We start from the raw sequence: 24,148 nt of genomic DNA on the forward strand, positions 1-24,148 counted from the left end.
CCAGTATTAGATCTTCCTACTTTTCAGACCAAATTGTAGATGGAGCATTTGATTAAATGTTTTTAACATATAGGTAAATATGTTTTCCAGTTTCTATATAGCATTTTAATGTCTAACAATGAAAAATATTTTGTTATCTTTAATATTTTCACTAAATTATACAATTCCGTTGTATATTGCGATATCCAATAAAAAAAAACCTTAATAATAATTTAAGACCTTAATTTAAAAAAATATTATAAGTAGATTTAAAAAAAATAACTTACTTCATAACTAGCTTGGTTCTGAGGCTCGACAAACTTGCAAGCAGACAACGATAAATCCTGCTTCGGTAATTGTCTAACAATTCTTTGGGAACGATTGGTTTCACCTTTGGACCCGAGTTTTGGAACTTCCTCCGAAGGCAGAGTGGAATAATATTGGTCTACCTAAAAATTACGAAAAGAGATAGCATTACCTATATGACTTCTAATATAAAATTTGTTCAGAATTGTATAGCAAAATGAAATATATGTAACTAATCAGATCAACAATGTCATTCACAAGAAACCTGTTAAGATCTAGAAGGTCATAGACATGAACATAGGTCATGTTATACGATCTTATATACGTGTAACAAAATCTTTATTAAGCGGAAAACAAACCTCTGGGAATCGAGGCAAGTATAATAAGTATGATTGACTAAAAAAAAACCAAGAAAAGATGTATATCACCATGACCAAAGCCTCGAAGTTCTCGTACCGTCAAGCAGTAAATAACTGCTGAGTCGGCTACTTTGAGGCAATTTCTAAGAAATTTATAACTAGTGAAACTGAACTTTGGGTGGTGCACGGGAATAACAGAATTCACGAGAACGAGGCTGCCGAAGAACTGGCTAGAGAGGAAACTAAATTTTTAGGGATAATAGAGGAATAAACCCATTTTTAAGGATAGACATGTCTATCAAATTAATTTGTCGTTTATATTAGTTTTAATAGTTATGTAAGTATTTTGTATGGTCCAAGCTTTTTCGATATCATGATTATTATTGCTTCCGACCGTTTTGTCGGGAACTTTTCTTCTTTCCATATTTTAATCCTAAGATGAAAGCTTCTTCAAGTTTTAGATCTTCATCCTTTATGAGCTCGTTGACAACTCCTTTGGACCCGCACTCTGGGTAATCTTAAGACGCTTAATAACTTCTTTTACTTTTAACTATTGCTGTTCCGAGGCATAATCCTGTTTCTATGAGCTGTATGGAGTGCAATGAACATCGCACCATAGCCTTAATGAGTCATGTCTTGAAATTGTTTTTAAAAGTAATTCACAATAGGAATTAGATGAAGGCATAAGTAATACACAAATGTGATTTAGGAAAGGACTGGGAACACGAGATGCACTGTTTGCAGTAAGTGTTCTTTCGCAGATATGCTTAGATATAAATCAGGAAGTATATGCCTGTTTCATTGATTTTGAAAAGGCATTTGACAGAGTGCAGCATAATCGGCTTAAAGAAATTTTATTAAATAAAAACATAGACAATAGAGACATTAGAATCATATGTAACTTCTATTGGAACCAAACAGCAAAAGTGAAAGTTAAAAATGAACTGACCGAGGATATCCAGATTCGCCGTGGGGTCCGCCAAGGGTGTATTTTACCACCCTTGTTATTCAATTTATACAGTGAAGCCGTGCAGTTTCCCGTGGTCAGTGAGGGCCTTATAATAAACAGTGAGCCACTTAATAACATAAGATATGCTGACGACACCGTCCTTCTGGCAGGAACACTAGAAAAGAAGAAGTAGAAGTAGAAGCATTCGAAATGTGGTGTTACCGACGTATTTTGAAAATATCACGGATGGATCGCAAAACAAACGAACAAGTTCTCGAACAACTAGGAAAACAATGCGAAGTTTTAAATTCCATAAAAATCAGGCAATTGGAATACTTGGGGCACATCATAAGAGGTGAAAAATACGAACTACTAAGAAATATAATGCAAAGTAAAATCAAAGGCAGAAGAACCGTAGGAAGACGTAGAATCTCTTGGCTACGCAATCTCCAGGAATGGTTTGGATGCAGTTTAATTGAACTATTCAGGCGCGTAACCAACAAAATTATAATTGTCAGAATGATTTCCAATCTCCGATAGGAGCGGAACTTGAAGAAGCAGAAGAAGAATGAGCTGTATGGTTTTAAAGTCTATCAGTAGGGTGATAACCTGGCTGTGGACACCCTCCTCCTTTATCCGGGATTGGGACTGGCAACAGTTCTGTCGAGCTACTCGATCCACCCAACAAAACAAACGGCGGAGGATGCCTTAATACCACTATATGGCGAAACAGACATATTAACACTGAGATGAAGTCAAGAATTTATAAAGCCAGTGTAAGACCAATAATGACATATGCCTCAGAAACAAGACCCGACACAGCCATAAAGCAAAGGCTACTGGAAACGGCAGAGATGAGAGTACTGAGAAGAATTACAGGAAATAATCGATCGAAAGAGAAGTGAAGACATTAGAAGAAAATGTAACGTACAGTGTATAAATGAATGAACACAAAATAGAAAAAAAAAGAATGGAATAACCACATAAGCAGAATGGAGGAGACCCGTGTCGTCAAAATAGCAAGAGATAAGTCACCAATCTGCAGAAGAAGTATCGGACGACCGCGCAAAAGATGGAGTGACAACCTTCCATAGAGGTATTAATCCGTCAATGACCAAGCAGAATTGCTTATATAGAGGAAGAAGAAGAAGAAGACTTTTAACTATAAAGAAAGAAAACAAGGTGATAAAGTAGATGAACAAATGACCTCAAGTAGTACGCTTGTGAGATAGCATTAAAATTTCCCATAATAGACAAATGATAACAATAAGAGGAAGGCTTTTATCCTACGTGGAATATAAGTGTAGGTTTATAAAATATAACTAGATAAGGTTTTGATATAAGTTAAGAAGATTTTGGTTTTCTCATAATCAACTTTACAAAGATCAAGGCGACACAGCCTGTGTCCATTCAAATATTTTTGGTATGTATCAAAATATCAATGATTAATTATTTACCTGTCTAGCACTGGTAAGACCTGGAGGCACGAAGGTGTATCCTAAGGATCTAGCGTCTAGCCCATCATGGGTTGCTACGAAGCCGAGTCGCGATCGAGCTCCATGCTCTGCCACTATCTCGTGTCCGTCTTTGGAGCACTTGCAATGTTTGCATGTTTTTCTGTAACAAAATATATAAATTAGTAAATTCTTTGACACACATATTTTGCAAACGTTATACCTCTGCATTACAGTAATGCATTAGCTAGTGATCTGCATTGGATAGTAATCAGTGTAGTAGTATCTGGAGGCTCGGGAGACTGAGCCCTGAAGAAGACATCAAAGAGGATGTCGAAAGCTCGGCGCAATGATAATCGAAGCGGTTTAACCCAGAAGACTGATGAGTTTAATATTAATTCTTGTAATAGTACTTATCTTAGCTTTATGTTATTTAATATGTAGGAAATATCAGGTATGAGTTTTCTTCGACAACTTCTTTTCGAGTTATGCACTATTCCATATTTTAGGTGAAAAAGGAATTTTCTTTACTAGCACCGTGAGATAGAATAGGTTACCAGGATTTCCTCTACAAAGTAGCAAAGTGCTTGGAAAGAAGAACGGGGGCGAGTTTGATCATGCTTTCGACAAAAACGCAGAAGTATCAGTTGCAAGGTGGAACGATAATTCCGTTGTGACTGTAGCCAGCAACAATGGAACGGTTCATACAATTGTTACAGTTAAAAGATATAATCGGAAGCTACGAAAGGAAGATTCAATACCTCAGCCCAATATGATTAACGATTATAACCGACATATGGGAGGTGTTGATCTCCTAGATAATTCGGTATCAAATTACAGGATCCGAGTAAAAAGTAAAAAGTGGTGATGGCCCTTGTTTTTGAACCTTGTGGATTGCACAGTTGAGAATTCATGGAGAATTTACAACATTGCGAATAACTCTCGAATCTCCCAATTGCAATTCCGTTCTTCGTTGGTTTTGTCACTGATACAGAACGAAAAAAGATTTACAGTAAAAACAGCTGCTGAAGAAGGTAACTCCGAATCAGACCCAGAGCCAACGTCATCCATATCTGTATGGGGTCGTCCTTCTAAAAGAAGTTTACCTTCTGATATTCAATATGACCAGACTGGTCATAATATCGTTCGCGAAGAGGAGGGACGTAGGCGGCGGTGCAGTCTGTGCAAAACTAACTTTGTTTATATGTGCGGAAAATGCAAGGTTCACTTGCACGCTGACTGTTTTAGTGCTTTCCATAAAAAATGAGATGCCATAATGACGCTACTGCCATACTGCCATATAATCACTTTATCTTATATAATTAACTATTGTAGCAATATCTTTAGTTTTTAATTGATAAAACCAAGAAATTTCATTTACGCGCTATAAAACGTAGAACTTTTAATTTACTACATATGTTATGCCAAAGTTTCGTTACGAAACATTATTTTTTTGTATGTTATTATGCCTTTATTTATAAAGTATATAAACTTGAATCGCAAAAAATCTGATTATTTCAATGCTTGGCCATTATTGGGTTAAGGAAGGCCTATGTCCAGCAGTAGACGTGATCAATAAAGGCTGGATGATACGGTGTTTTCATACTGTATCAAATGTTTCAGTTATGTCAAAGTAAATTGCCATACATTTTTGATTATTTTTAAAAGATTCGTTTAGCGAAAAGATAGCGTTTTCTAGATCTATCGTGAATAGCGTGAATAGCTTCGTGAATAGCGTATAATGTTTTAATGTAAACTAGCGTTTTTAGATCTGCCTGGTCTAAAGCCAGCTTGTTCGACGGTAAGTTGATCATTACATTCTAGGTTCCAGATTAATCTTTTGTTGACTATTCTTTCCATAAGTTTACATGAAGAACATGTTAATGATATAGGCCGATATGATTCTGGGTGTTTGTGATTACTGCAGGAACTCGAAGCCAAGTAATGACAATGCAAGACTATACAAATACATAAAATCACAGAGAAAAAAAAGAGATACCGGCAAATATTGAAAAAATGGAATGGGAAACAAACTATAGAGAACTGTTTAAAAAGAAAGACGATGCTGAAAACGCAGAAAATGAAGAACAAACAGAAAATAGGAATGGAGAACAATCAGAGCCTCCCTCATACAGCGAAGTATTGGCGACCATAAACAGATTAAAGACAAGGAAAGCAGCAGGACCAGACGACATTATAAATGAGTTCTTCAAGAAAGGGGGAGAGGAACTAGCCCACAGAATCCACAACCTAATAGAACGAATATGGGAAGAAGAACGCATGCCAAACGACTGGAATTGTGGTCTGATAACACCAATCCCTAAAAAAGGCGACAAGACGAAATGCACTAACTACAGGGGAATCACGTTATTAATTACAATGTACAAAATATTAACTAATTTGATCAGACAAAAAATAGAAAAAGAAACTAGAACAAAAATAGGTGAATACCAACATGGATTCAGAGAAGGTAAGTCAACAATAGATGCAATACACATTGTAACGCAAATCGTCGAAAAAAGTTACGAGCACGGAATAGATCTACATATACTGTTTATTGACTACAAGCAAGCTTTTGACAGTGTAATAAGGGAGGAGCTAATTAAGGATATGAACCAATTAGGCATCCAAGAAAAACTAATAAGTCTCACGAAAATGACGATGAAGGAATCCAAGGCACGAATCTTAACAAGGGAAGGCCCGTCATATGAAGTACAAATGGAGGTAGGTGTCAGACAGGGAGACTCCCTGTCAACAACATTATTTAACATTGCCATAGAGGGGGAAGTAAGAGCAGCCAAAATTATGGGAACGATTATCGAATCTTCAGCCCAACTGATAGCGTATGCAGACGATATTGCACTGGTTACTAGAGATTTAAAAACCATGCAGAACATAATATTAATACTAGATAAAGAAGCAAAGAAGAGAGGGCTAGTAATAAACCAAAGCAAACCGAAATACCTCAAGTGTTCGAGAGAGAATACGAACATAGAGAAAGAAATTAAGCTTGGTGCATATACATTTGAAAGAGTACACCGTTTCAAATACCTGGGAGTGATGGTGAATGACAGAAATGATAGAACGGATGAAATAAATGAACGCATCCTACTGGGTAATAAAACCTACTGGAACTACCAAAAATTCCTGAAAGGAAAGCACATTAGTAAGAAAACCAAATTAAAAATTTACAAGACTGCAATCAGGCCAGTGATCACCTATGGTGCAGAGACGATGTGCCTAACACAAAAAGATGAAATGAGGTTGGAAATCTTAGAGAGAAAGATAATTCGACGAACAATGAAACCGATGAGGATAAGTCTATCTATCTATACAAGGATTTTTACAGCTGTCGCCGCCTTCCTTCTTTCAGCCAACGTCTCCAGTCCTTTCTGTTCTGCCATTCTCCATCTCTAAGGTCTCGTCTTTCCATGGCCTCGTCCACTTCATCCCTCCATGATCTTCGGGGTCTACCTTTTTTCCTCCTCCCTATTGGGCTCCAATCCAAAATCTTTGCTATCCACCTTGTATGATCTGTTCTTCTCACATGCCCATACCAAATTAAACGTTTTTCTTCGATGTAGCTGAGTATGTCTTGTTCTATTGCCATTCTTCGTTTTATCTCCTCATTTCTGATGCGATCCATTTTTGTCACTCTGCAGCTTCTTCTCATGAACTCCATGGTAAGGATAAGTGTAGGCGAATTTAGAAGATTAACCAATGAAGAAATGAAAGGAAGTCTTCGAGGGTGAAGACATAATCAAGTTCGTGAAGACGCAAAGACTCAGGTGGCTGGGACACACAGAAAGAGCTAACCCAGACTCTACGCTAAAGCGAATAACTGGATGGAGACCAACAACAAAGAGATCAAAGGGGAGACCCAAAACAAGATGTAGAGATCAAGTCTTAGGAGACATAAAGAAGCTGAGAATCTGCAATTGGAAGGAGCACTGTAAGGACCGGAAAGAATGGAGGAAAATTGTAGACAGGGCCAAGTCACACACGCTGCTATAATAATAAAAAAAAACAACAGCGGACTGATTCTCCGCAATAAATGAATCAGAGAGCCTAAAAGGGCGGCAAACACTCCGCCAGGAGTGAATAAGTCATGATGATGATGATGATGATTCTGGTTGTAGTTTATCTTTATTTGGTTTAATAATAGGAATAACAATGGCATTTTTCCAGATTTTTGGAAACGATGTTTGTAACCAAATAATATTAAAAATTTGGAGTAGAAACTCTTGCTTCTATGGGAAGTTTCTTAATAAATCGTATTGGTATGTCGTCTGGGCCTGGTGAAGTAGGTATCTTCCATGCTATTAAGTGCTTCTTGAAACTCCCCATAACTAAGATCTATATTGATAGGGTTAAATTCGTCGGAAATTGTAATACGCACTATAAAAATCTTTGTTTTTAATTAAAACTCAATATTTCGACATTTATTTAATGGCTTCTTCAGAATTACGTTGTAAAAAACAATTTTAACATTATAAACACTGAGGTACAAATAATTTTAAAAACACTTACAGAAATCAAAAGATTTCACAACTAAAAACTGACATTAAAATGTTGCATGTTATGATTAAAGGAAGGTCTTAAGCACGTTCGTTATAGTAATAAGATAAAACAAGTAAAAATTACTCCAAATGCAAAACATAACAATAAAATAAACATTAGAAAAAAATTTTTTTTTCTTTGATTAATTATCAAGGTTAGTTGTTATTAAGGTGAGTGTTGCTTTTTGGATATTTATAAATTTTATTCAATATATTACAATATATAACTGTCCAGTGTCTGTTTTATAATTTAAAGTTTTTTTTATTTTTGTTAATGTGATACATCTCCAGAAATAATCTACTTTTATAGTTATGTCTGTGCCAAAATACGAGTCTTGTTATAGTCTTACATATGACCGGTGTTTTCATAGAGCTCAACTACTACACAAGTACTTTCCCAAGTGGCAATCACTTTTATGTTGTGTAATGCGTTGTTTTAACCACTGTCATGATTGTCCAATGTAGCTTTTTTGACATCCTAGACACATTTAGAAACAACATTACTTTTATAAAATGTTGGTACTGGGTCTTTTATCTTTAAAAATAGTTCATGGTATCGGCACAGAATAAATAACAAATAGATTGCCCACTCTCAGATGCCGCTTTTGAAGTTTGTCAGCACGCGAACGCCATGTTTTAGACGGAAACATAGACTCGAATGGAGAAATTTGTGACAAGCTACGACAGAACTGTAATTTAAATTTTTAGAGATTAATAATTTAGTACATTTGAAATAATTTAATGTATTCTTCAACTGAAAGTACGAATAAAATAGTGCATATTATGTCTGTAGTTGCCGTAAATAAATTAAACCGGGTTAATTTGTCTATGCACACCAGATAAAATGTCACTGAACAGCACTAGTTCCATTTAAAACATGGCTGATTCCGTCTGCGCGAAGGAGATGCGCGTACTTATTGTTTCAAGTAGAGTGGGCATTCTGATTGTTTATTATTCTGTGGTATTGTATTTAGCTATACTAATATTGGAATATACTTAATATGTATATGACAGCATGACACATAGTGACTAATGACATTGGAAAAATGATCAATCTGACAACGTTACAAACATCAAAATTCAAATCTTCTTATTGCAAAATAGGTGTATCCCTGTTTATATAATTCGGACTATCAATTTAATAGATAATATAATTAATCGTTTCCAGACTGTTGGTCCACTCTGTATATTGGATTATTTTGTAGAATATTATTAATGGTCCTTTTAATGTTGTTTTTTTTGTATAGCAATAACTATTACATGTATTTATAAGGTCGATAGAAAAAGATCCATGTCTCAGTAGATTCTGTGTTGAAAATCGATAAAACTAAAAAGAAGAAAATAAATTGGAGTGGCAATAAACGTTGACAATGAGTTCTGGTTGAATTCCCACAGCGAAATTCGCTGTCAATTAAATTTAATAAGCGACAATTTATGAATCGTGAATTTTACAGCGGAAGAAAAAATTATACTGGTCCAAAGGGTAGTGATACGGCAAGGTACAGGAAAACTTATATGAAGTAGGTGATGATACACTGTTGAAAAATACTTGAAGACGAAGTATGTGCATTTTCCTAAAAGTTTTGGTATTGAAATTCCTTTCATTTATCCATATTTATCAGTTTCTCCAAAAATTTAAATAATAATAATTTATTGATTCATTTTAGGAGTATGTAATAGAACTTGGCTGTTCAAGAAATACAAAATAATAATGTTTATGATTTAAAAAATAATCAAAAAGTACCTAATCTAATAAGAAAGTTCCGATAGTAAATAGTTTCCTTTTGTAAATCTTATCGATTCAATTCCACAGATAGTCCTCCTTTTTTGATACTACTTCAAAATATTCTAAAAAACTGCTTTTTAAAGTAAAACGTGATCTAATACTACGGTGAACAATTTAAGAAAATCCACAGCAAAGTTATGATCAAATTAAGCAGAGAGTTTCATAAGTGTTTGTTATGGAACTCCAAAGACATCATCCTCCTGTATGGCAAACAGTGCTAAGTTAAATACCTATATATTATATTCCATAAAACAATCAAGCCTAAACTTCTGCAATAAAAATGACAACTATAACTGGTGTTAATTTTCTTAAACCGTCTTTTAATTACATCAGATCCTCAACATTTAATGGTTTCATTTAGCAACTATAAATCTAACAAACAAACACAATGCCTTATTTATTACAGCTTTTATCGCCGAAATAACATTATATTCTCCTCTTTTATACTACAAAATCTTCCATTTCTACCCTATCAGTCGGTATCGGTTTCAATTTACGATCTCGTAAAAAAAATTAATTTCCTCCTAGTTGGATAAAGCGACTAGAGCGCCTATAGCAACACAGATAACGACGGTGCTAGTTTGGTTGCATATACTCGGGTATAATGTTTTATGCGGTTGTTAATTTTCGACTCGCACAGGACCGTACTCGAAAAAATAAAAAATATACAATAGGGTCTCTTTTTACGCGGATTATTTTTACGCGAATTTAAAGTTGTGCTGTTTATATTTCATCCAAAAATTTCTATTATTAACTATTGTAATTAAATATAAGTCGCAGTTTGCAAAATACAGATTGCCATTATGGTCGCCAATATCCGAAACGGATAGGCACTACAAGAAGAGAAGAATAATTAAATATTAACTATTCACATCCAGATGTCAGTAAGGTGAGCCTTTGCAAGTCGGGGATTCACTTGTTACATAAAGTCCCTATTACATCATTGCGAGTTTCGCATTGAAAGGTATAACCTGTTATTGTTTTAAAATAATTTTTCTCTTAAAGGTGGTTCGTTTTATAATAAGTTGTTTAAAATTTTGCTAATTACAAGTTGCAGTATAATAAGCATATTGATCTGAAGCTATTGTGTCTTATTCTCATTTAAATAGTAAGTATAATAAGCAGTACGGATTGTGGATTGAAACGTTTCAAGTGAGTGTTATAAAGTTTAATTTTTCATTAGAAGAGGTTTTTGCCATCTCAATATCGCAAATCGCTGATGTTAGAAAAATGATAGAAAATCATGATGATGTAAACTGTAAGAGTATGGAAGAATTAAGCTATTAAAACACGTTTTAGAACGAGACAACTTAGGAAAACATCCATCTGCAGACGAAGTTCATACATAATTAGTTTACTTTCAACAACAATACAGTAGACTCCCTCTTAACCGGTCCCGCATTAACCGGCCGTCATATTAACCGGCCACTCCCCCTTTTTATTGTTTTGCGTACGAAACGATCATCAAGCGCCGCTTGATGATCGTCTCTCGACCCCTGTTGTCAGTTCTGTTTTTGCTTTCGAGGAGGATTGGATTCGTCTTGTGCGAAAATGAGTGAGAAGCGTAAACCTGTGGTTGTGACGAAGGAAAAACGTCTAAGTGTGCTTAAACGGATCAACAAAGGTGAATCGGTAAAGAAAATTTGTTCAGAGTTGAATGTGGGGAAAAGTACAGTGAATGACTGGCGAAGGGATCAGCGTTCAATCGAGGATTTCTGCGCCCAAATGGAATCAGATAAAAATCTAAAAACTAGATGCACTAAAAAAACGAAATTCGGAGATAGTAGATGAAGCTCTTTGGTTGTGGTTCCTTCAAGAACGACGAAGGGGCACCCCTATTAGCGGCCCGATTCTAAGGGAAAAGGCTTTATGTATACACAGCAAAATTATAAACGGAGGCGAATTTATTGCAAGTGAAGGTTGGCGGACTCGCTGGAAGGCACGTCACAGAGTTAATTATTCACACGTAAGTGGAGAAAAAATGTCCGCGGATGCTTCAGGTGCAACTGATTTTACCTCCAAGTTTGTAGAAATTATAAAAATGGAAAAATTAAAACCCGAACAAGTATATAACATGGATTGAGACGGGTCTCAATTTTAAAATGCTTTCAGAAAAACTATTTTTAGGAAGTCATGAAAAATCGGCTACTGGATTTAAAAAGAATAAGAGCGCATTACTGTTGCTGTTTGTTCAAATGCAGCAGGAACACACAAAATTCTCTTTTCGTTGTTGGTAAGTCCGCTAAACCGCGTGCATTTAAAAATTTACATCCATCGTCTCTCCCCGTATTCTACAGATCACAAAAATCAGCATAAATGAGCGATGATCTATTCAAAGAATGGTTTGAGCGTGAATTTGTTCCGAGAGTAACGCGCCATTTTAAGAGCGTAAATCTTCCCACTAAAGCAGTTCTACTTCTGGATAATGCTCCAATTCATCCTGGAAACCTAACATGTGAGACAGATGACATAAAAATTATCTTTCTTCATCCTAATGTGACAAGCTTGGTGCAACTGATGGATTAAGGGGTGATTGAAAGCTTGAAAAGACGATACAGACGTAAATTACTGTCTGAATTTTTACAATGCCAGAAGATCTCAATCTTATTGATATCATCAAAAAAATTAACTTAAAGGACGTAATTTACATGTTAGCTTCCGCCTTCCAAGAAATTCCTGCTACTACTTTCGTTATATATTCCTATTGGCACAATATGGAAATAAAATGGATATAAAGACAAAAAAGATGGCCCAGAAGGAAATTGAAAAATGGTGGGCGACTCTTTTAGAGTGATAAAATGCGTTAGGGTTTCACCGCCATCGTCTAACTTGTTAAACTGTTTGTTCTGGCTATTAGGCCGTTGTCTTCTGAGATTAGTTCTCGGCGTTTCGCCAGCACTAGGGATTGGCATCTTCTGGAGATGTTACTGCTTCGCATTGCATGCGTACTGTCTGCGCTTGTATAGCATTTGAGAGGAGACGGGATAACGTAATAGCGACGGTGGCTGTCTGTAGTTTACTGACTACTGACCGCTTAGTTTCTTTAGTTTATTCTGCGTGTTTGTACTGTACACAGTGGACTTTGTGCGAGTATTCAGTGTTAAACTTCTTTTTATTTACTCAGTAAAGTTTGGAATCGTTAAACTCTAAATTTAAGTGAAGAATATGGGTCGAAAGAAACTCACACAACAGGAGAAAGTTCGTGCTTTAACGTTACTTGAGAAAGGGAACTCTTTAATTACCGTAGCACGTGATATTGGTGTTTCAAGAGTGGCAATTTATTAATTGAAACGGTCGGCTACGTCGTTGCCTTCATTGATTGTTCCGGAAAGGAAACCTGGTCTTGGAGCCCCTAAAAAAACATCATCTAGGACTGACACCATCATCAGGCGTGAAGTAATGTTGAACCCTTCCATAACTGCCACAGAACTCAAACATAAACATCCTGATCTCCTTCAGAACATTTTAACAAGAACGATTCGTCACCAGCTTCAGAGAGATCTAGCATTACCAATTCGACGTGCTGTAAAGAAGCCCTTGCTTACAAAAGCAATGAAGAAAATAAGATTAGATTTTTAAAATGTATTAGCATTGGATACCTGAACAATGTAAAAAAGTTCAGTGACGAAAGTAGGTTCAGGTTAGTAAGAAGAATCTCCAAATTTGTTCATCATCCACACACCACATTAAGGTATGATCCAAAGTTCACAGTTAAAACCGTCAAACATTCTGAAAGTGTAATGTTATGGGATACGTTTAGTGGAAATAAAGGAAGGGCAGGGATATATTTCTTGCCAAAGAACTTGTGGGAAATTCCCGTATGTGATTTCTTTATGCACGATGGCGCCCCTGCTCACAAGGCCAAGACAGTGTCAAAATTCTTGAATGATCACAATATCCACATATTGGAATGGCCACGTAACTCGCCCGACCTTTATCCCATCGAGATCGCCTGGAATATGATGAAAAATAAGATTCAAGGTTGTCGACCGAACATAAATAGGCTGAAATGATGACAAAGTATTAATTTGTAAAATTAAAATAACAATTATCCTGATTTATGTGTTTCATTCACTGTGTAAAGATTTTAGTGCCGGCACTATAGAACATAATCACTAAAGAATGACTCCAATCGACATTTGTACTGCTTCCCAAAAAAAAAATGAACAATTTGTTGTTTTTAAAAGTAATTCACAATTGAATACATAAGAAATTAGACGAAGGCATACGTAATACAAAAATGGGATAAACGGCTAGGAATACGGGATACACTGTTTGCAGTGAGTGTTCTTTCGCAGAGATGCCTAGATATGAATCAGGAAGTATATGACTGTTTCATTGATTTTGAGAAGGGATTTGATAGAGGTAGTATAATCGTCCCCAAGAAATTTTGTTAAAAAGAAAAATAGACAGTAGGGATTAGAATTATAATGTAACCTTTATTGGAATCAAACAGCGAAAGTGAAAGTTGAAAATTAATCTTCTATTATTGCAACTTACTTCTGTATTTTAACGTTACAATTATATTGGTTGCTACAACGCGTCAATTGATAACCATTTACAGGTTATGATAAGTTCTTAATTTGTAATTTTCTAATTGATTTCCGCATTGGAAATCGAAACGTCACAACAAATGTAAAATATAATTCTCATTACGATCAGTTGTGGTTTAATCCCATATAAATACAACATTTAAACCTGGTAAAATAAGAAATTCATGAAATAACAAAGGTACCTACAGAGACATTATGATTTAATTAATTTCTAATAAAATAATTCATCAAAAAAAAATAATGAATTATGACGCCGCCGCTGGAATTGTGGAATTTCCCAACAGTTCACGGTGTCATTTTGTGTTTGAGAGCGGATCACCTTCTTCAATTGTTTTTGGACTATAGCTACAGATTGGTAATCTGGACTAGAGAAATTACAAATACACTTCTTCTTCTTCTTCAAGTGCCCTCTCCGCTATGGAGTTTGGCAATCATCATTGCTATTCGTATCTTTGAAGCTGTTGCTCTAAATAATTGGTTAGATGTGCACTGGAACCAGTCTCTTAAATAGCACAGCCAAGACATACGTCGTCTCCCCACGCTTTGTTTGGCCTGAATCTTTCCCTGGATAATTAACTGGAGCAATAGGTACTTTTTCCCTCTCATCACATGACCAAGATATTCCAACTTTCTTTTCTTGATGGTGATCAACAGCTCCCGTTCTTTGTTCATTCTTCGAAGAACTACACTATTTGTTATTTTGTCTGTCCAAGGTATTTTCAAGATTCTTCTGTATATCCACATTTCGAAGGCCTCTAGTTTATCGGTATTGCTCTTGTTTAAAGTCCAAGTCTCTACTCCGTACAGCAGTATCTAGAATATGTAGCATTTAACCAATCTCATTTTCAGGTATAAGTTAATGTCATGACTTCCCAGAATGTCCTTCATATTAACAAAAGCAGCTCGAGCCTTTACAATTCTAGTTTTTATTTCTTCTGTGATGTCATTGTTGTTATTAACGCTTGTTCCCAAATATTAATATTTGTGCACCCGTTCGATTTCGTTGTTGTGAATGTACAGGTTTGCATTCAATCTTTGTTTTTTTGAAATAATCATGAATTTCGTCTTCTTGACGTTCATTGTTAACCCTTTCTCTTCACTAGCTGTGACTACATTATTTAAAATGGCTTGCAGGTCTTCTACTGTCTCCGCCATTAAAACCGTATCATCTGCGTATCTAATATTATTAATTGGTTGGCCGTTAACTTTTATCCCAATATTTTCTTCCTCCAATGCTTTCTTCATAATTTCTTCCGAATAGAGATTAAATAGCATTGGTGACAGCACACATCCTTGTCTAACTCCTTTTTTAATTTGAATTTCATTTGTTGTGCTATTTTCGATGCGTGCGACTGCCTTCTGATTATAATACAGAGTAGATATTATTCTTATATCGCGAGTGTCTTAACTGTTTAGCTTCCAAGATCTCTAAAAGTTGGTCATGCTTGACGTTATCAAACGCCTTGTTGTAATCAATGAAACAAGCAAATACATCTTGATTCACATCCAAACACCTCTGTGTCAAGATGTTAAAGGCAAATAATGCTTCGCGAGTTCCATATCCCTCCCGGAATCCAAACTGAGTTTCTCCGATATCTTCTTCCAATTTTCTGTAAATTCTATTGTGAATTATTTTGAGGAATATTTTTAAGGTATGTCTCATCAGACTGATCGTGCGTTGATCACTGCACTGCTTAGCATGTGCCTTCTTGGGAAGATGTACAAAGGTTGATCTTAACCACAAAGACACTGAGAAACACCAAATTCAAAGGCCAGACAAATAACAAACTCTTTCGTAATAAGAAAATAGTAATAATTCGTATCAATTTTACTTCGCATTAAAATTTAAATTAGAAATTAATTAAAGAAACTCTTTTGACGAAACAAACTTCCTGTAAATGTTTATTTTGAAAGCTCTTTCCAAAATTAATAGATCAATGGCATCTCATAATTTTATTGGCGCGTTCACCTCCACTTTAAATTTTATTACAACAAAAATTGTGTATCATTCAACATTAAAAGAAATTTTTGGTCCAACAATAAGGAAAAATAAATAAATCATTGAGTAAAAATATTATACTAATTCTATGATTAAGGAGTCGTTAAATTATAAATAGAATCTAGAAAAATTTGAAAGTTTTATTAGAAATCCAACCTCTTTGTCCATCCTAAATGGTTATTTATATTTATACAGAGTGCGGCAGATAAACGGTCAATTAGAAATATCTCGAGAACTAAAGTAACTGAATCTAGAAAATTGGAATGAAGGGGGTTTTGAAGAGTGATCTATTTAATGAAAATATTTTCATCTATTTGCTACTATTACTTATAATTATATACTATACATTATAAACTGAATCCTATTCATTCTAAAATAATTGTTAAACCTATTAATTATTATTAAATTCCTAATTGTTTATCACTTCCGTGATTAATTGTCACAAAGCAATAAAAACACATGCATAAATGACAAAATAGCCTCGAAAATTATTTTTTTTAAATACTCTGTATCAAAATCAAACACAGACCTAAATAAACAACAAGGGGAAAACGACAGGTATCTAATTAACATTATCCTTACAAACCGGTTACGACTCGTTACGCAGCCGTCGGCATCAGTAAAATATTGTTTTCGAATACACTGAACGGAAACGTTAATTGTCTGAAACGCAATGTTCCGGACAGTGTGCGTTGTTCATATTTAAGACCATTTAAATTATATTTTTCGGAAACGCTATGTGCTGGAAACGCAACGTGCACGATAATATGCCACGACCTTTATTGTGAATATTTTTTGTTAATATTTCCCTATACCAACTTTGAATCGTTTTTGAGTCATAACGGTTTTTATATGAAAATTACACTTTTCTATCATGTATATAAAGTTCAATATCCTCTAATGTAATTTGAATAAAAGTTTAAATTCCTTAGGAACTTAGTCACCACATACTGCATTATCGTTTATAGTGTAAAGTTGCCTTTTTAATTATACAGGGTACTGTCAAAATTGGCATAAAACTGGCATCTTAAATTTTCACCCAATTTCTCTGTTTCAAATAGGACACCCTGTAGGTGATTCATTATTTTAGAAAAATATGTTTTTAACTATTGATCTGTATTAGTATTCCCTATACCTATTTCTTGCAGTTTTCAAATAAATTTACTTTACACATTTTTGTCACAAAAATATTATTCAAAATTATTTATATATTTTATATATTATATATATATTTAATATAATATATATATAATTATCGAATATTCTTCAAAAATATCAATTATTGTATTGTAACCTTGTTGTATGCCATTGGGTGACAGTTATAAAATAATAATGGCTCATTTAGGATATACAAATGATGATTTTTCAAATTTAATTATAATTTACGTAGAGTGTAACATAATACTATCCAGAACTTGCCGTGTTTTTGCTGAGAGACATCCTAAGAAGACTCGACCAAATCATAAAATATTTGTTGAGCAACTATTTCCAGTTTAGTCAGTTTATAAGTAAAAGGACCCACGTCGAGAATAAAGACTTACAAATACTTATGGTAATGTGAGCAATTGTTACAGGTATCGACTCGAATAATTCACAGGATTTTAAAAAACATCATTGGATCCTTTGTTTGTATACACTAGTTCAACATTTACATCCTGGAGATTATGTAAGACATGTAGAATTTTGTGAATGGGTTTTAATGAAATGCCAAGATCAAGATTTTACAAAAAAATTATTTGGTGTGATGAATCGAAGTTTACAAAAAATGGTATTTTAACCGCCATAACAGTCACTTCTGGAGTGACGAAAATCCTCAGCTCACGTGGGACAGTAAATTTCAAGTCAGTAGCTTTGAACTTTTAGAAAAGCCTCCTGGATTTCACTAAAATTTCCTTACTTTACATATTTTCTGAGGTTGGAACTGGAGATTCACTGCCACGCAAAAAACTGCATCTATAATCTGGGACGACGACCAGAGATAACAAAATGAGGATGGAAGCTAGCACTGGAACGCAAACCTTGGAAAGCTAGTCTCCTTAAAAACTCAACAATGGAGCATGTGGGTATCTTCTGAACTTGTTGAAAAACGCCGCTTTACAAACCTCTCATATGAGAGATGACATAGAAAATAAAAAAAGTAGCTACTCTTATCAAAATTGACACATTACATTGAGTAAAAGTCACTTTTTTTCAACAAATTTGCCGGTTTTTTCCGACCCAACTAAACACGACTGCTTTCAATGCCCATCTTCCAAACTGACTCCTCTTCCTAATACCGGCCGGCTTCCAGTCTTGCGTCCCACCTCTCCTACCCCGCGTACCAGTCTTCGCAACAGAATTATTGACAAACATTCTTCACATTATATCGCAAAATGACCTTGAATCATTTCCAGCTAAAATTTCAAAACTAACGCATACAAACAGATCTAACCATATTTACCGTCGCAGTTACAGCTGAATTTGGAATTCTTTTCTTTACATCACAATATAAACAGAGAAACAGGGAAATATTTATGCTTGGTCCAGGGGCGTACTAGATAATGTTTATACTTTAATTATTCGATATTTTAGGAAGTTTCTGCATGCTACAAACTGTACACTTAGATATAATTTTTTGAATGAAATATGTTCTGCTATATCCCAGTTATTGTGTAAAATTTACTTAATTATTTCGATTTTTGTTATTTCTAGCTTTAAAAAATGTTAGAGGTACCATTTTTGCTCACTCTCCCCTAAGTCGGTTCTGATAACTTACAAACTTTCAACAATAATTAATAGAATTATAAGGGGGAGGATTATTTTTATTACTTTACCTTCGTTTTAAGAATCCGTTAGGATAATGAAGCTACTATATTTGTGAACGTTCTTTACTATAAAGTTATTTAAAAATTTTTTGGAAGGTAATGGAAGTAAATCAACATTTTTTGGTAGAAAAAAATGTATCTACAGCCAATGGATATCGACTTCGATGATCAGCGAAGTGCAAATGATTTGATACAATGTGACACCAAATTCCTAAGTTTTCAACAAAATTTCAATCAATTCTGAAAGCATTGGACGTGTTTCGTGGCGGCGAGCATAATTTTATCGCGAAAAGCAGATGGAGGGAAATATCAGGGTTGAATGGAGCGGTTCATGCATACAAATGGAATATTTTTTTGAGAATGTCTTCAATACGGTTTTTTAATTCGTATTTATAATACAAAGGGTGCGATTGATGGTTAATTTTTATACAATTAGTAGTAAAACTATAGTAAAACCATTTAAACGTGAAATTTCCAGTGGTTGGCTGTATACCATAGTTTGTTTAAAAAAAAATATAAAGTATAAACTTCCTTTGTAAAATGGTATAAAATTTTTATTAAAATTTTAAAATTATCCAAACTGAATTTATCAGAACGTTTTCTATCATATTAAATCATCATCAGTGAAAAACCTACAAATAAGTATAACCATTTAAAATGAAAACAAAAGGGTTAAATTTTGACTGTTAAATTGAAAATGTGGTTAATACTTACGTCTATAACGTAGTTCGAACTAGCTAAATAATTTTGCAACTAGCAACTAGCAACTGAAGAAGATGCTTTCGTATCTTCTTCAGTTAATCTTTCATACAGTCATCATTCTCACTGGCTTGACAACCCTTTTTGGGTCTTGGCCTGCTCCAGGATTCTTCTCCATTCTGATCTGTTTCGTGCTTTTTTTCTCCAGTTTTTTATTTTTAAGGTTGTTATATCATTTTCTATTTGTTCTAAGTATCTCAGCTTCGGTCTTCCTCTTGTTCTTTTTCCTACTGGCATCTGTTTGAATATTTTGTTTGGTATTTCGCCTTCTTCCATTCTTTCTACATGTCCTATCCAACGCAGCCGTCCTATTTTAATGAATGTTATAATATCCGGCTCCTGGTATATTTTGTATATCTTTCATATAGTACTTAATTATTTTATCTGTAAATAGCAATAATATTGCTGCTCGTTTTAGTCATAGAAAAATCCGATTTCCACGTAGATATTATATCCATTTTTCCATACATTTTATTCCGATTGCTACATATTTTATCATTTAGTTTTTAGGGATTTTATTTTTAATACATCTTTCACAAGTCGAGCAGGTGTTTTTCGTTACTTAAACCGTTTACCCAAATTGATATAATTTCCATTTTCTATTTCTTGTATTCCGTGAAATTAGGAATTCGTAAGCCAACCATAATTTACCCGCGCTTAATGAAGAAACGTGAATACTTAGAGTTCGAGAGACATCTTCCAACCGAATAATAACTAGTGCCTCTGATATATACAATTTTACACCAGTAAATATGTGGAATTTAACTCTCCCACGCCAAATATTGCGAAGTTTCTTAGAGGAAATCCTATCAGACCGTAAAAAATCCAGATAATTATCGTACCCTCGATAGCGTGTGTGCATTTAATTTAATTTAAAATATTCTAAAATTTCATGTATTATAAATATTATTCAAGAAAATCGGCACATTATATTCGTTCCCGAGAGAAATGCTAGATAAAGGAAAACAAATTATACTGCCCTTCTTAAGATGTCTATCTACGGATGTTGAATATTAACATGGATATTTTTTAAGTTTATTTGCTTCCGATCTAAATACACACAACGCAAAAGTCTAGGGATACTTTTATAAATAGACGTATTTTGTTTATCTGTAATCAACTTAAAAAAAGTAATACAAAATTTGTAGTTTAAATTGTTGTTTAATATGTCAAAAACCATAAATTGCAAAAAAAATAGAAAATTGGAGCAAAAAAAATATATTGCAAATCACCCATGTTTCACATACCACCATAAAATGTCAAAAATACAAAATAGGTATAAACTTAAAATAAAGTATGGCCACCACGTTGGTTTATCACAGCTCTACATCTACTGTTCATGCTCCGTATCACATTGTTAACGTCTGCTTGAGGTAGTTGTGTCCATTGTTCTCTCAGAAGCTCTTTTAATTGAAATTCATTGTAGATATTGCCCATATGTGGAGTAATTCTACGTTGGAGCATGTCCCATACATGCTCAATGGGATTCAAGTTCGGTGATTGTGCTGGCCAAGGCAATACATCAATACCCTCATTATCCAACCAGTTTGTTACAATATGTGCAACATGTGGTCGAGCGTTATCATGCATAAAGTAAGAATTTTCTCCAAGAGCAGCAGCAAACGGGCGCACAACAGCTTCAAGAATAGTGTCCAAATATTGCTGACTTGTGATAAAGCCACGTGGGAAAATGAGGCCAGTTCTTCCGTCAATCATGATTCCGCCCTATACCATTAATGTACCACCTCTGTATGCATACACTTTTTGAAGATGTCGTAATCGTTCTTCATTTCCGGGTCGTCTCCAAACTCTTGTCCGACGAGAATCTAGATGAAATCCATATCTAAACTCGTCACTAAACAAAACTGTGGCCTAGTCATTGTCAGTCCAATTCTGAAACTCTTGACACCAGGTGAATCTTGCAGTGCGATTGGCTCTAGATAGAGGTGGACATCTCAGTGGTCGCCGACTACGAAAATTGGCTTCATGGAGACGATTCCTTACAGTATTCCTGCTAATTGTTACATTATGTGCAAGCTGTAATTCATTAACCAGCTCGGGTGCTGTGATTGTTGGCTGCCTTCTGGCATTTAAAATTAAATATCGGTCTTGAGCGACGGTTGTAGAGCGACCACGTCCTGGATGTTGCTCGGCTGGACTCCCAGTGTCTCTAAACCGACGTAACAAACGACTTACGACGCTTTGCTTGCTAAGCAAGAATGGTATAAAGTGACTAAAATTAAAAATAAACAAAACCTAAAAATGTCGATTTTTTGTGCCTTATAAAAAACATTCTAAAACACGCATTGCTATCAGTTTTACAATTTTTTTTTTGGTAAGAAGTGAGTGTCTGTATCAACAATTATAGTACATGCAAATTTATATGGTCATGAAATTTCTGTCATTGGTATTGTCAAATTATTAAAATATCCTTAGACTTTTGCGCTGTGTGTAATTTAGTAGTAGGTAGTGAAAACCACTTTCTAGGTATATAGAGCCAGGAAATTCATGACAAAGATGTCCTAACTTGAATTTTTTATATATAATATAATAGGCGAGTCTCTACAGCTGGCTTCGTTCCCGCACTTTCTGTCGAAGCAATCTTCAGTTTTTAAATCTCTGGTGGTCATTGCATCTTCTACATCTTTTCTCCATGAACGAGGTCTACCTCGTTTTCTTTTAGTTAGCGGAGTCCATTTTTCTATCTTTTTTGACCACCTATTTTCAGACATTCTCTGCAGGTGTCCATACCAATTTAGTCTTTTGGTTCGATAGTATTTATTCTGTCTAGGCCAATTTTCATTTCTCTCCTAATGTCTACGTTTCTCACCCTTTCATGCCTGCAACATCGACTCCAATAGTCCATTTCCATTGCCTTAATTTTTGATTTCCTTTTTTAATTGATTTCTCAAAGTTCGGCGGCGTACAAACCAATACTTTCTATTAATTGTTTTATAAATTCTTCTTGTATTTTTTTTGTTATTTTATTATTCCACAATATTCCATGTAGCTGTCTAATGGCGGATCTTGCTCGGCCAATCCTAGAATGTATTTCTTCGTTACTCCCTGCTTTTGATGTTATTTGGACTCGTAAGTATTTAAAAGTTTCAGTTGATTTTATAGTTCTTATTTCTCGGTTTTCTGTATATTAATTGTAAGGCCCCACTTGGTGTACTCCTCCTCCAGTTTTCTAAGCATATAGTCTATATCGCTCTCGTCTTTAGCTAGAATGGCTTGGTCGTCAGCAAAGTGTATCGTGTACAATCTTTTGTCTTCGATTGGAATGCCTATATTGCAGCATTTTCTTCTCCACACTAAGAGCACTTCATTCAAATATATTTTGAAGAGTGTATGTTCAAAACAAAGAGTGTTGATTTCAAAAATAACTTATTTTTTCATAGGACCATTTTAAAATTACCAGAAGGACTTACAGTAAACATGATAGATCATGGTATTGTAGATTCAAACTAGAAGAGGAGCAAATGGGGATTAGGATTACTACTATGTCGAAAGAGGGGTATGGGCCAGAATTTTAAACATTTAAAAAATGAAGTAGGTTCTAAATATGAATAATACAATGTAGAAAGACTTATGTAGAAAAATACTAACAAAAATAAAGAATATAAACAAAATATCAATTTCAAACTAGAAAACAGACTTAAACATGAAAACATAAATGAAGAGTGGGAAGGGTGTAGAAAAAGAAGCAACTGAAGAATTTCTAGGCATGGAAGGTGTAAATAAAGAAGAACAAGAACAAATTACTGTTTTGACGAAGAATATCAGATTATAATAGAGAAAAAACAGAGAATATTTAATTATGCAACAGGGGTACAAAAACTGACAAGCAGAGGAGGAATATAAATAACTACGCAAGGAAAAAGAAAAGAAAATACACCGCAGAAAGAAGAGAGAAAATATGAACAAAGAACTTCAAGAACTACAATTTCTAAGTAAGAAAATAGAGACGAGAAAATTTTACCAGAAACTGATCAAAAGCAAAAAGGAATTCAAACAAAATAAGTAAAGAGATTCTAAACAAATGGCACAGATCAATTTTAACCTGGAGACCATACCAACACAAAAGACCCAGAGGCAGACCTCCTATGAGATGGGCAGATGATCTGAAAAGGACTGCCGGGAAAAATTGGCTACAAGTAGCGTACAATAAAAAACAATGGAAAGGAAGACTTGAAGAGGCTTATGTTTAGATGTGGACGTGAATGGCTAGACGAAGAAGAAGAAGAAGTAAAGAGATAAGGAGGGTAATATATTGACAGAACAGCAAGAAAAATTAAGAAGATGAAGTTCCTGAATGAGACCGAAAGTGTATTAGATCATATTGATATATTAGATGCTCGTTTGTAATACTCCATTTAAAAGTTTTTTATAAAAATATTGCTTTTAATTCTGTGTTCTTAATATGCCATACGCTAAATAAAAAATAAATTCTCCGCTATTGACACGCTTCTTGGTAAAACTCATAGGGACAGCTAAATTAAGAGATCACGGGTATGACTCATTTCATTATTTCTTTGCTGGAGTATAGTTTCAGTCACATTACTGTCATACAAGAAAAACAATGGATAGGGCCTAATCCAAAAAATATTCTGAAGATGAAATAGTTTAAGAATATTTGGA

General features: G+C 34.6%; 1 protein-coding gene across 1 annotated transcript in view; it reads right to left on the reverse strand.

Moving 5' to 3' along the window:
- Positions 1-266: 266 nt before the first annotated feature.
- Positions 267-24,148, reverse strand: part of LOC140431196 (prickle planar cell polarity protein 3-like) — a gene marked incomplete at its 3' end in the record, with an annotated part of 178,556 nt that continues 154,674 nt past the window's right edge. Inside the window, exons 3-4 of the mRNA XM_072519120.1 lie at positions 3,051-3,210; positions 267-428 (exon numbers count right to left, since the gene is read on the reverse strand). Of these exons, the coding sequence (XP_072375221.1) occupies positions 267-428; positions 3,051-3,210 (322 nt within the window). The remainder of the gene's footprint in view (positions 429-3,050; positions 3,211-24,148) is intronic.

The sequence above is a fragment of the Diabrotica undecimpunctata genome, unplaced genomic scaffold (genome assembly GCF_040954645.1).
Source record: "Diabrotica undecimpunctata isolate CICGRU unplaced genomic scaffold, icDiaUnde3 ctg00000593.1, whole genome shotgun sequence".
Classification (NCBI taxonomy): Eukaryota; Metazoa; Arthropoda; class Insecta; order Coleoptera; family Chrysomelidae; genus Diabrotica; species Diabrotica undecimpunctata.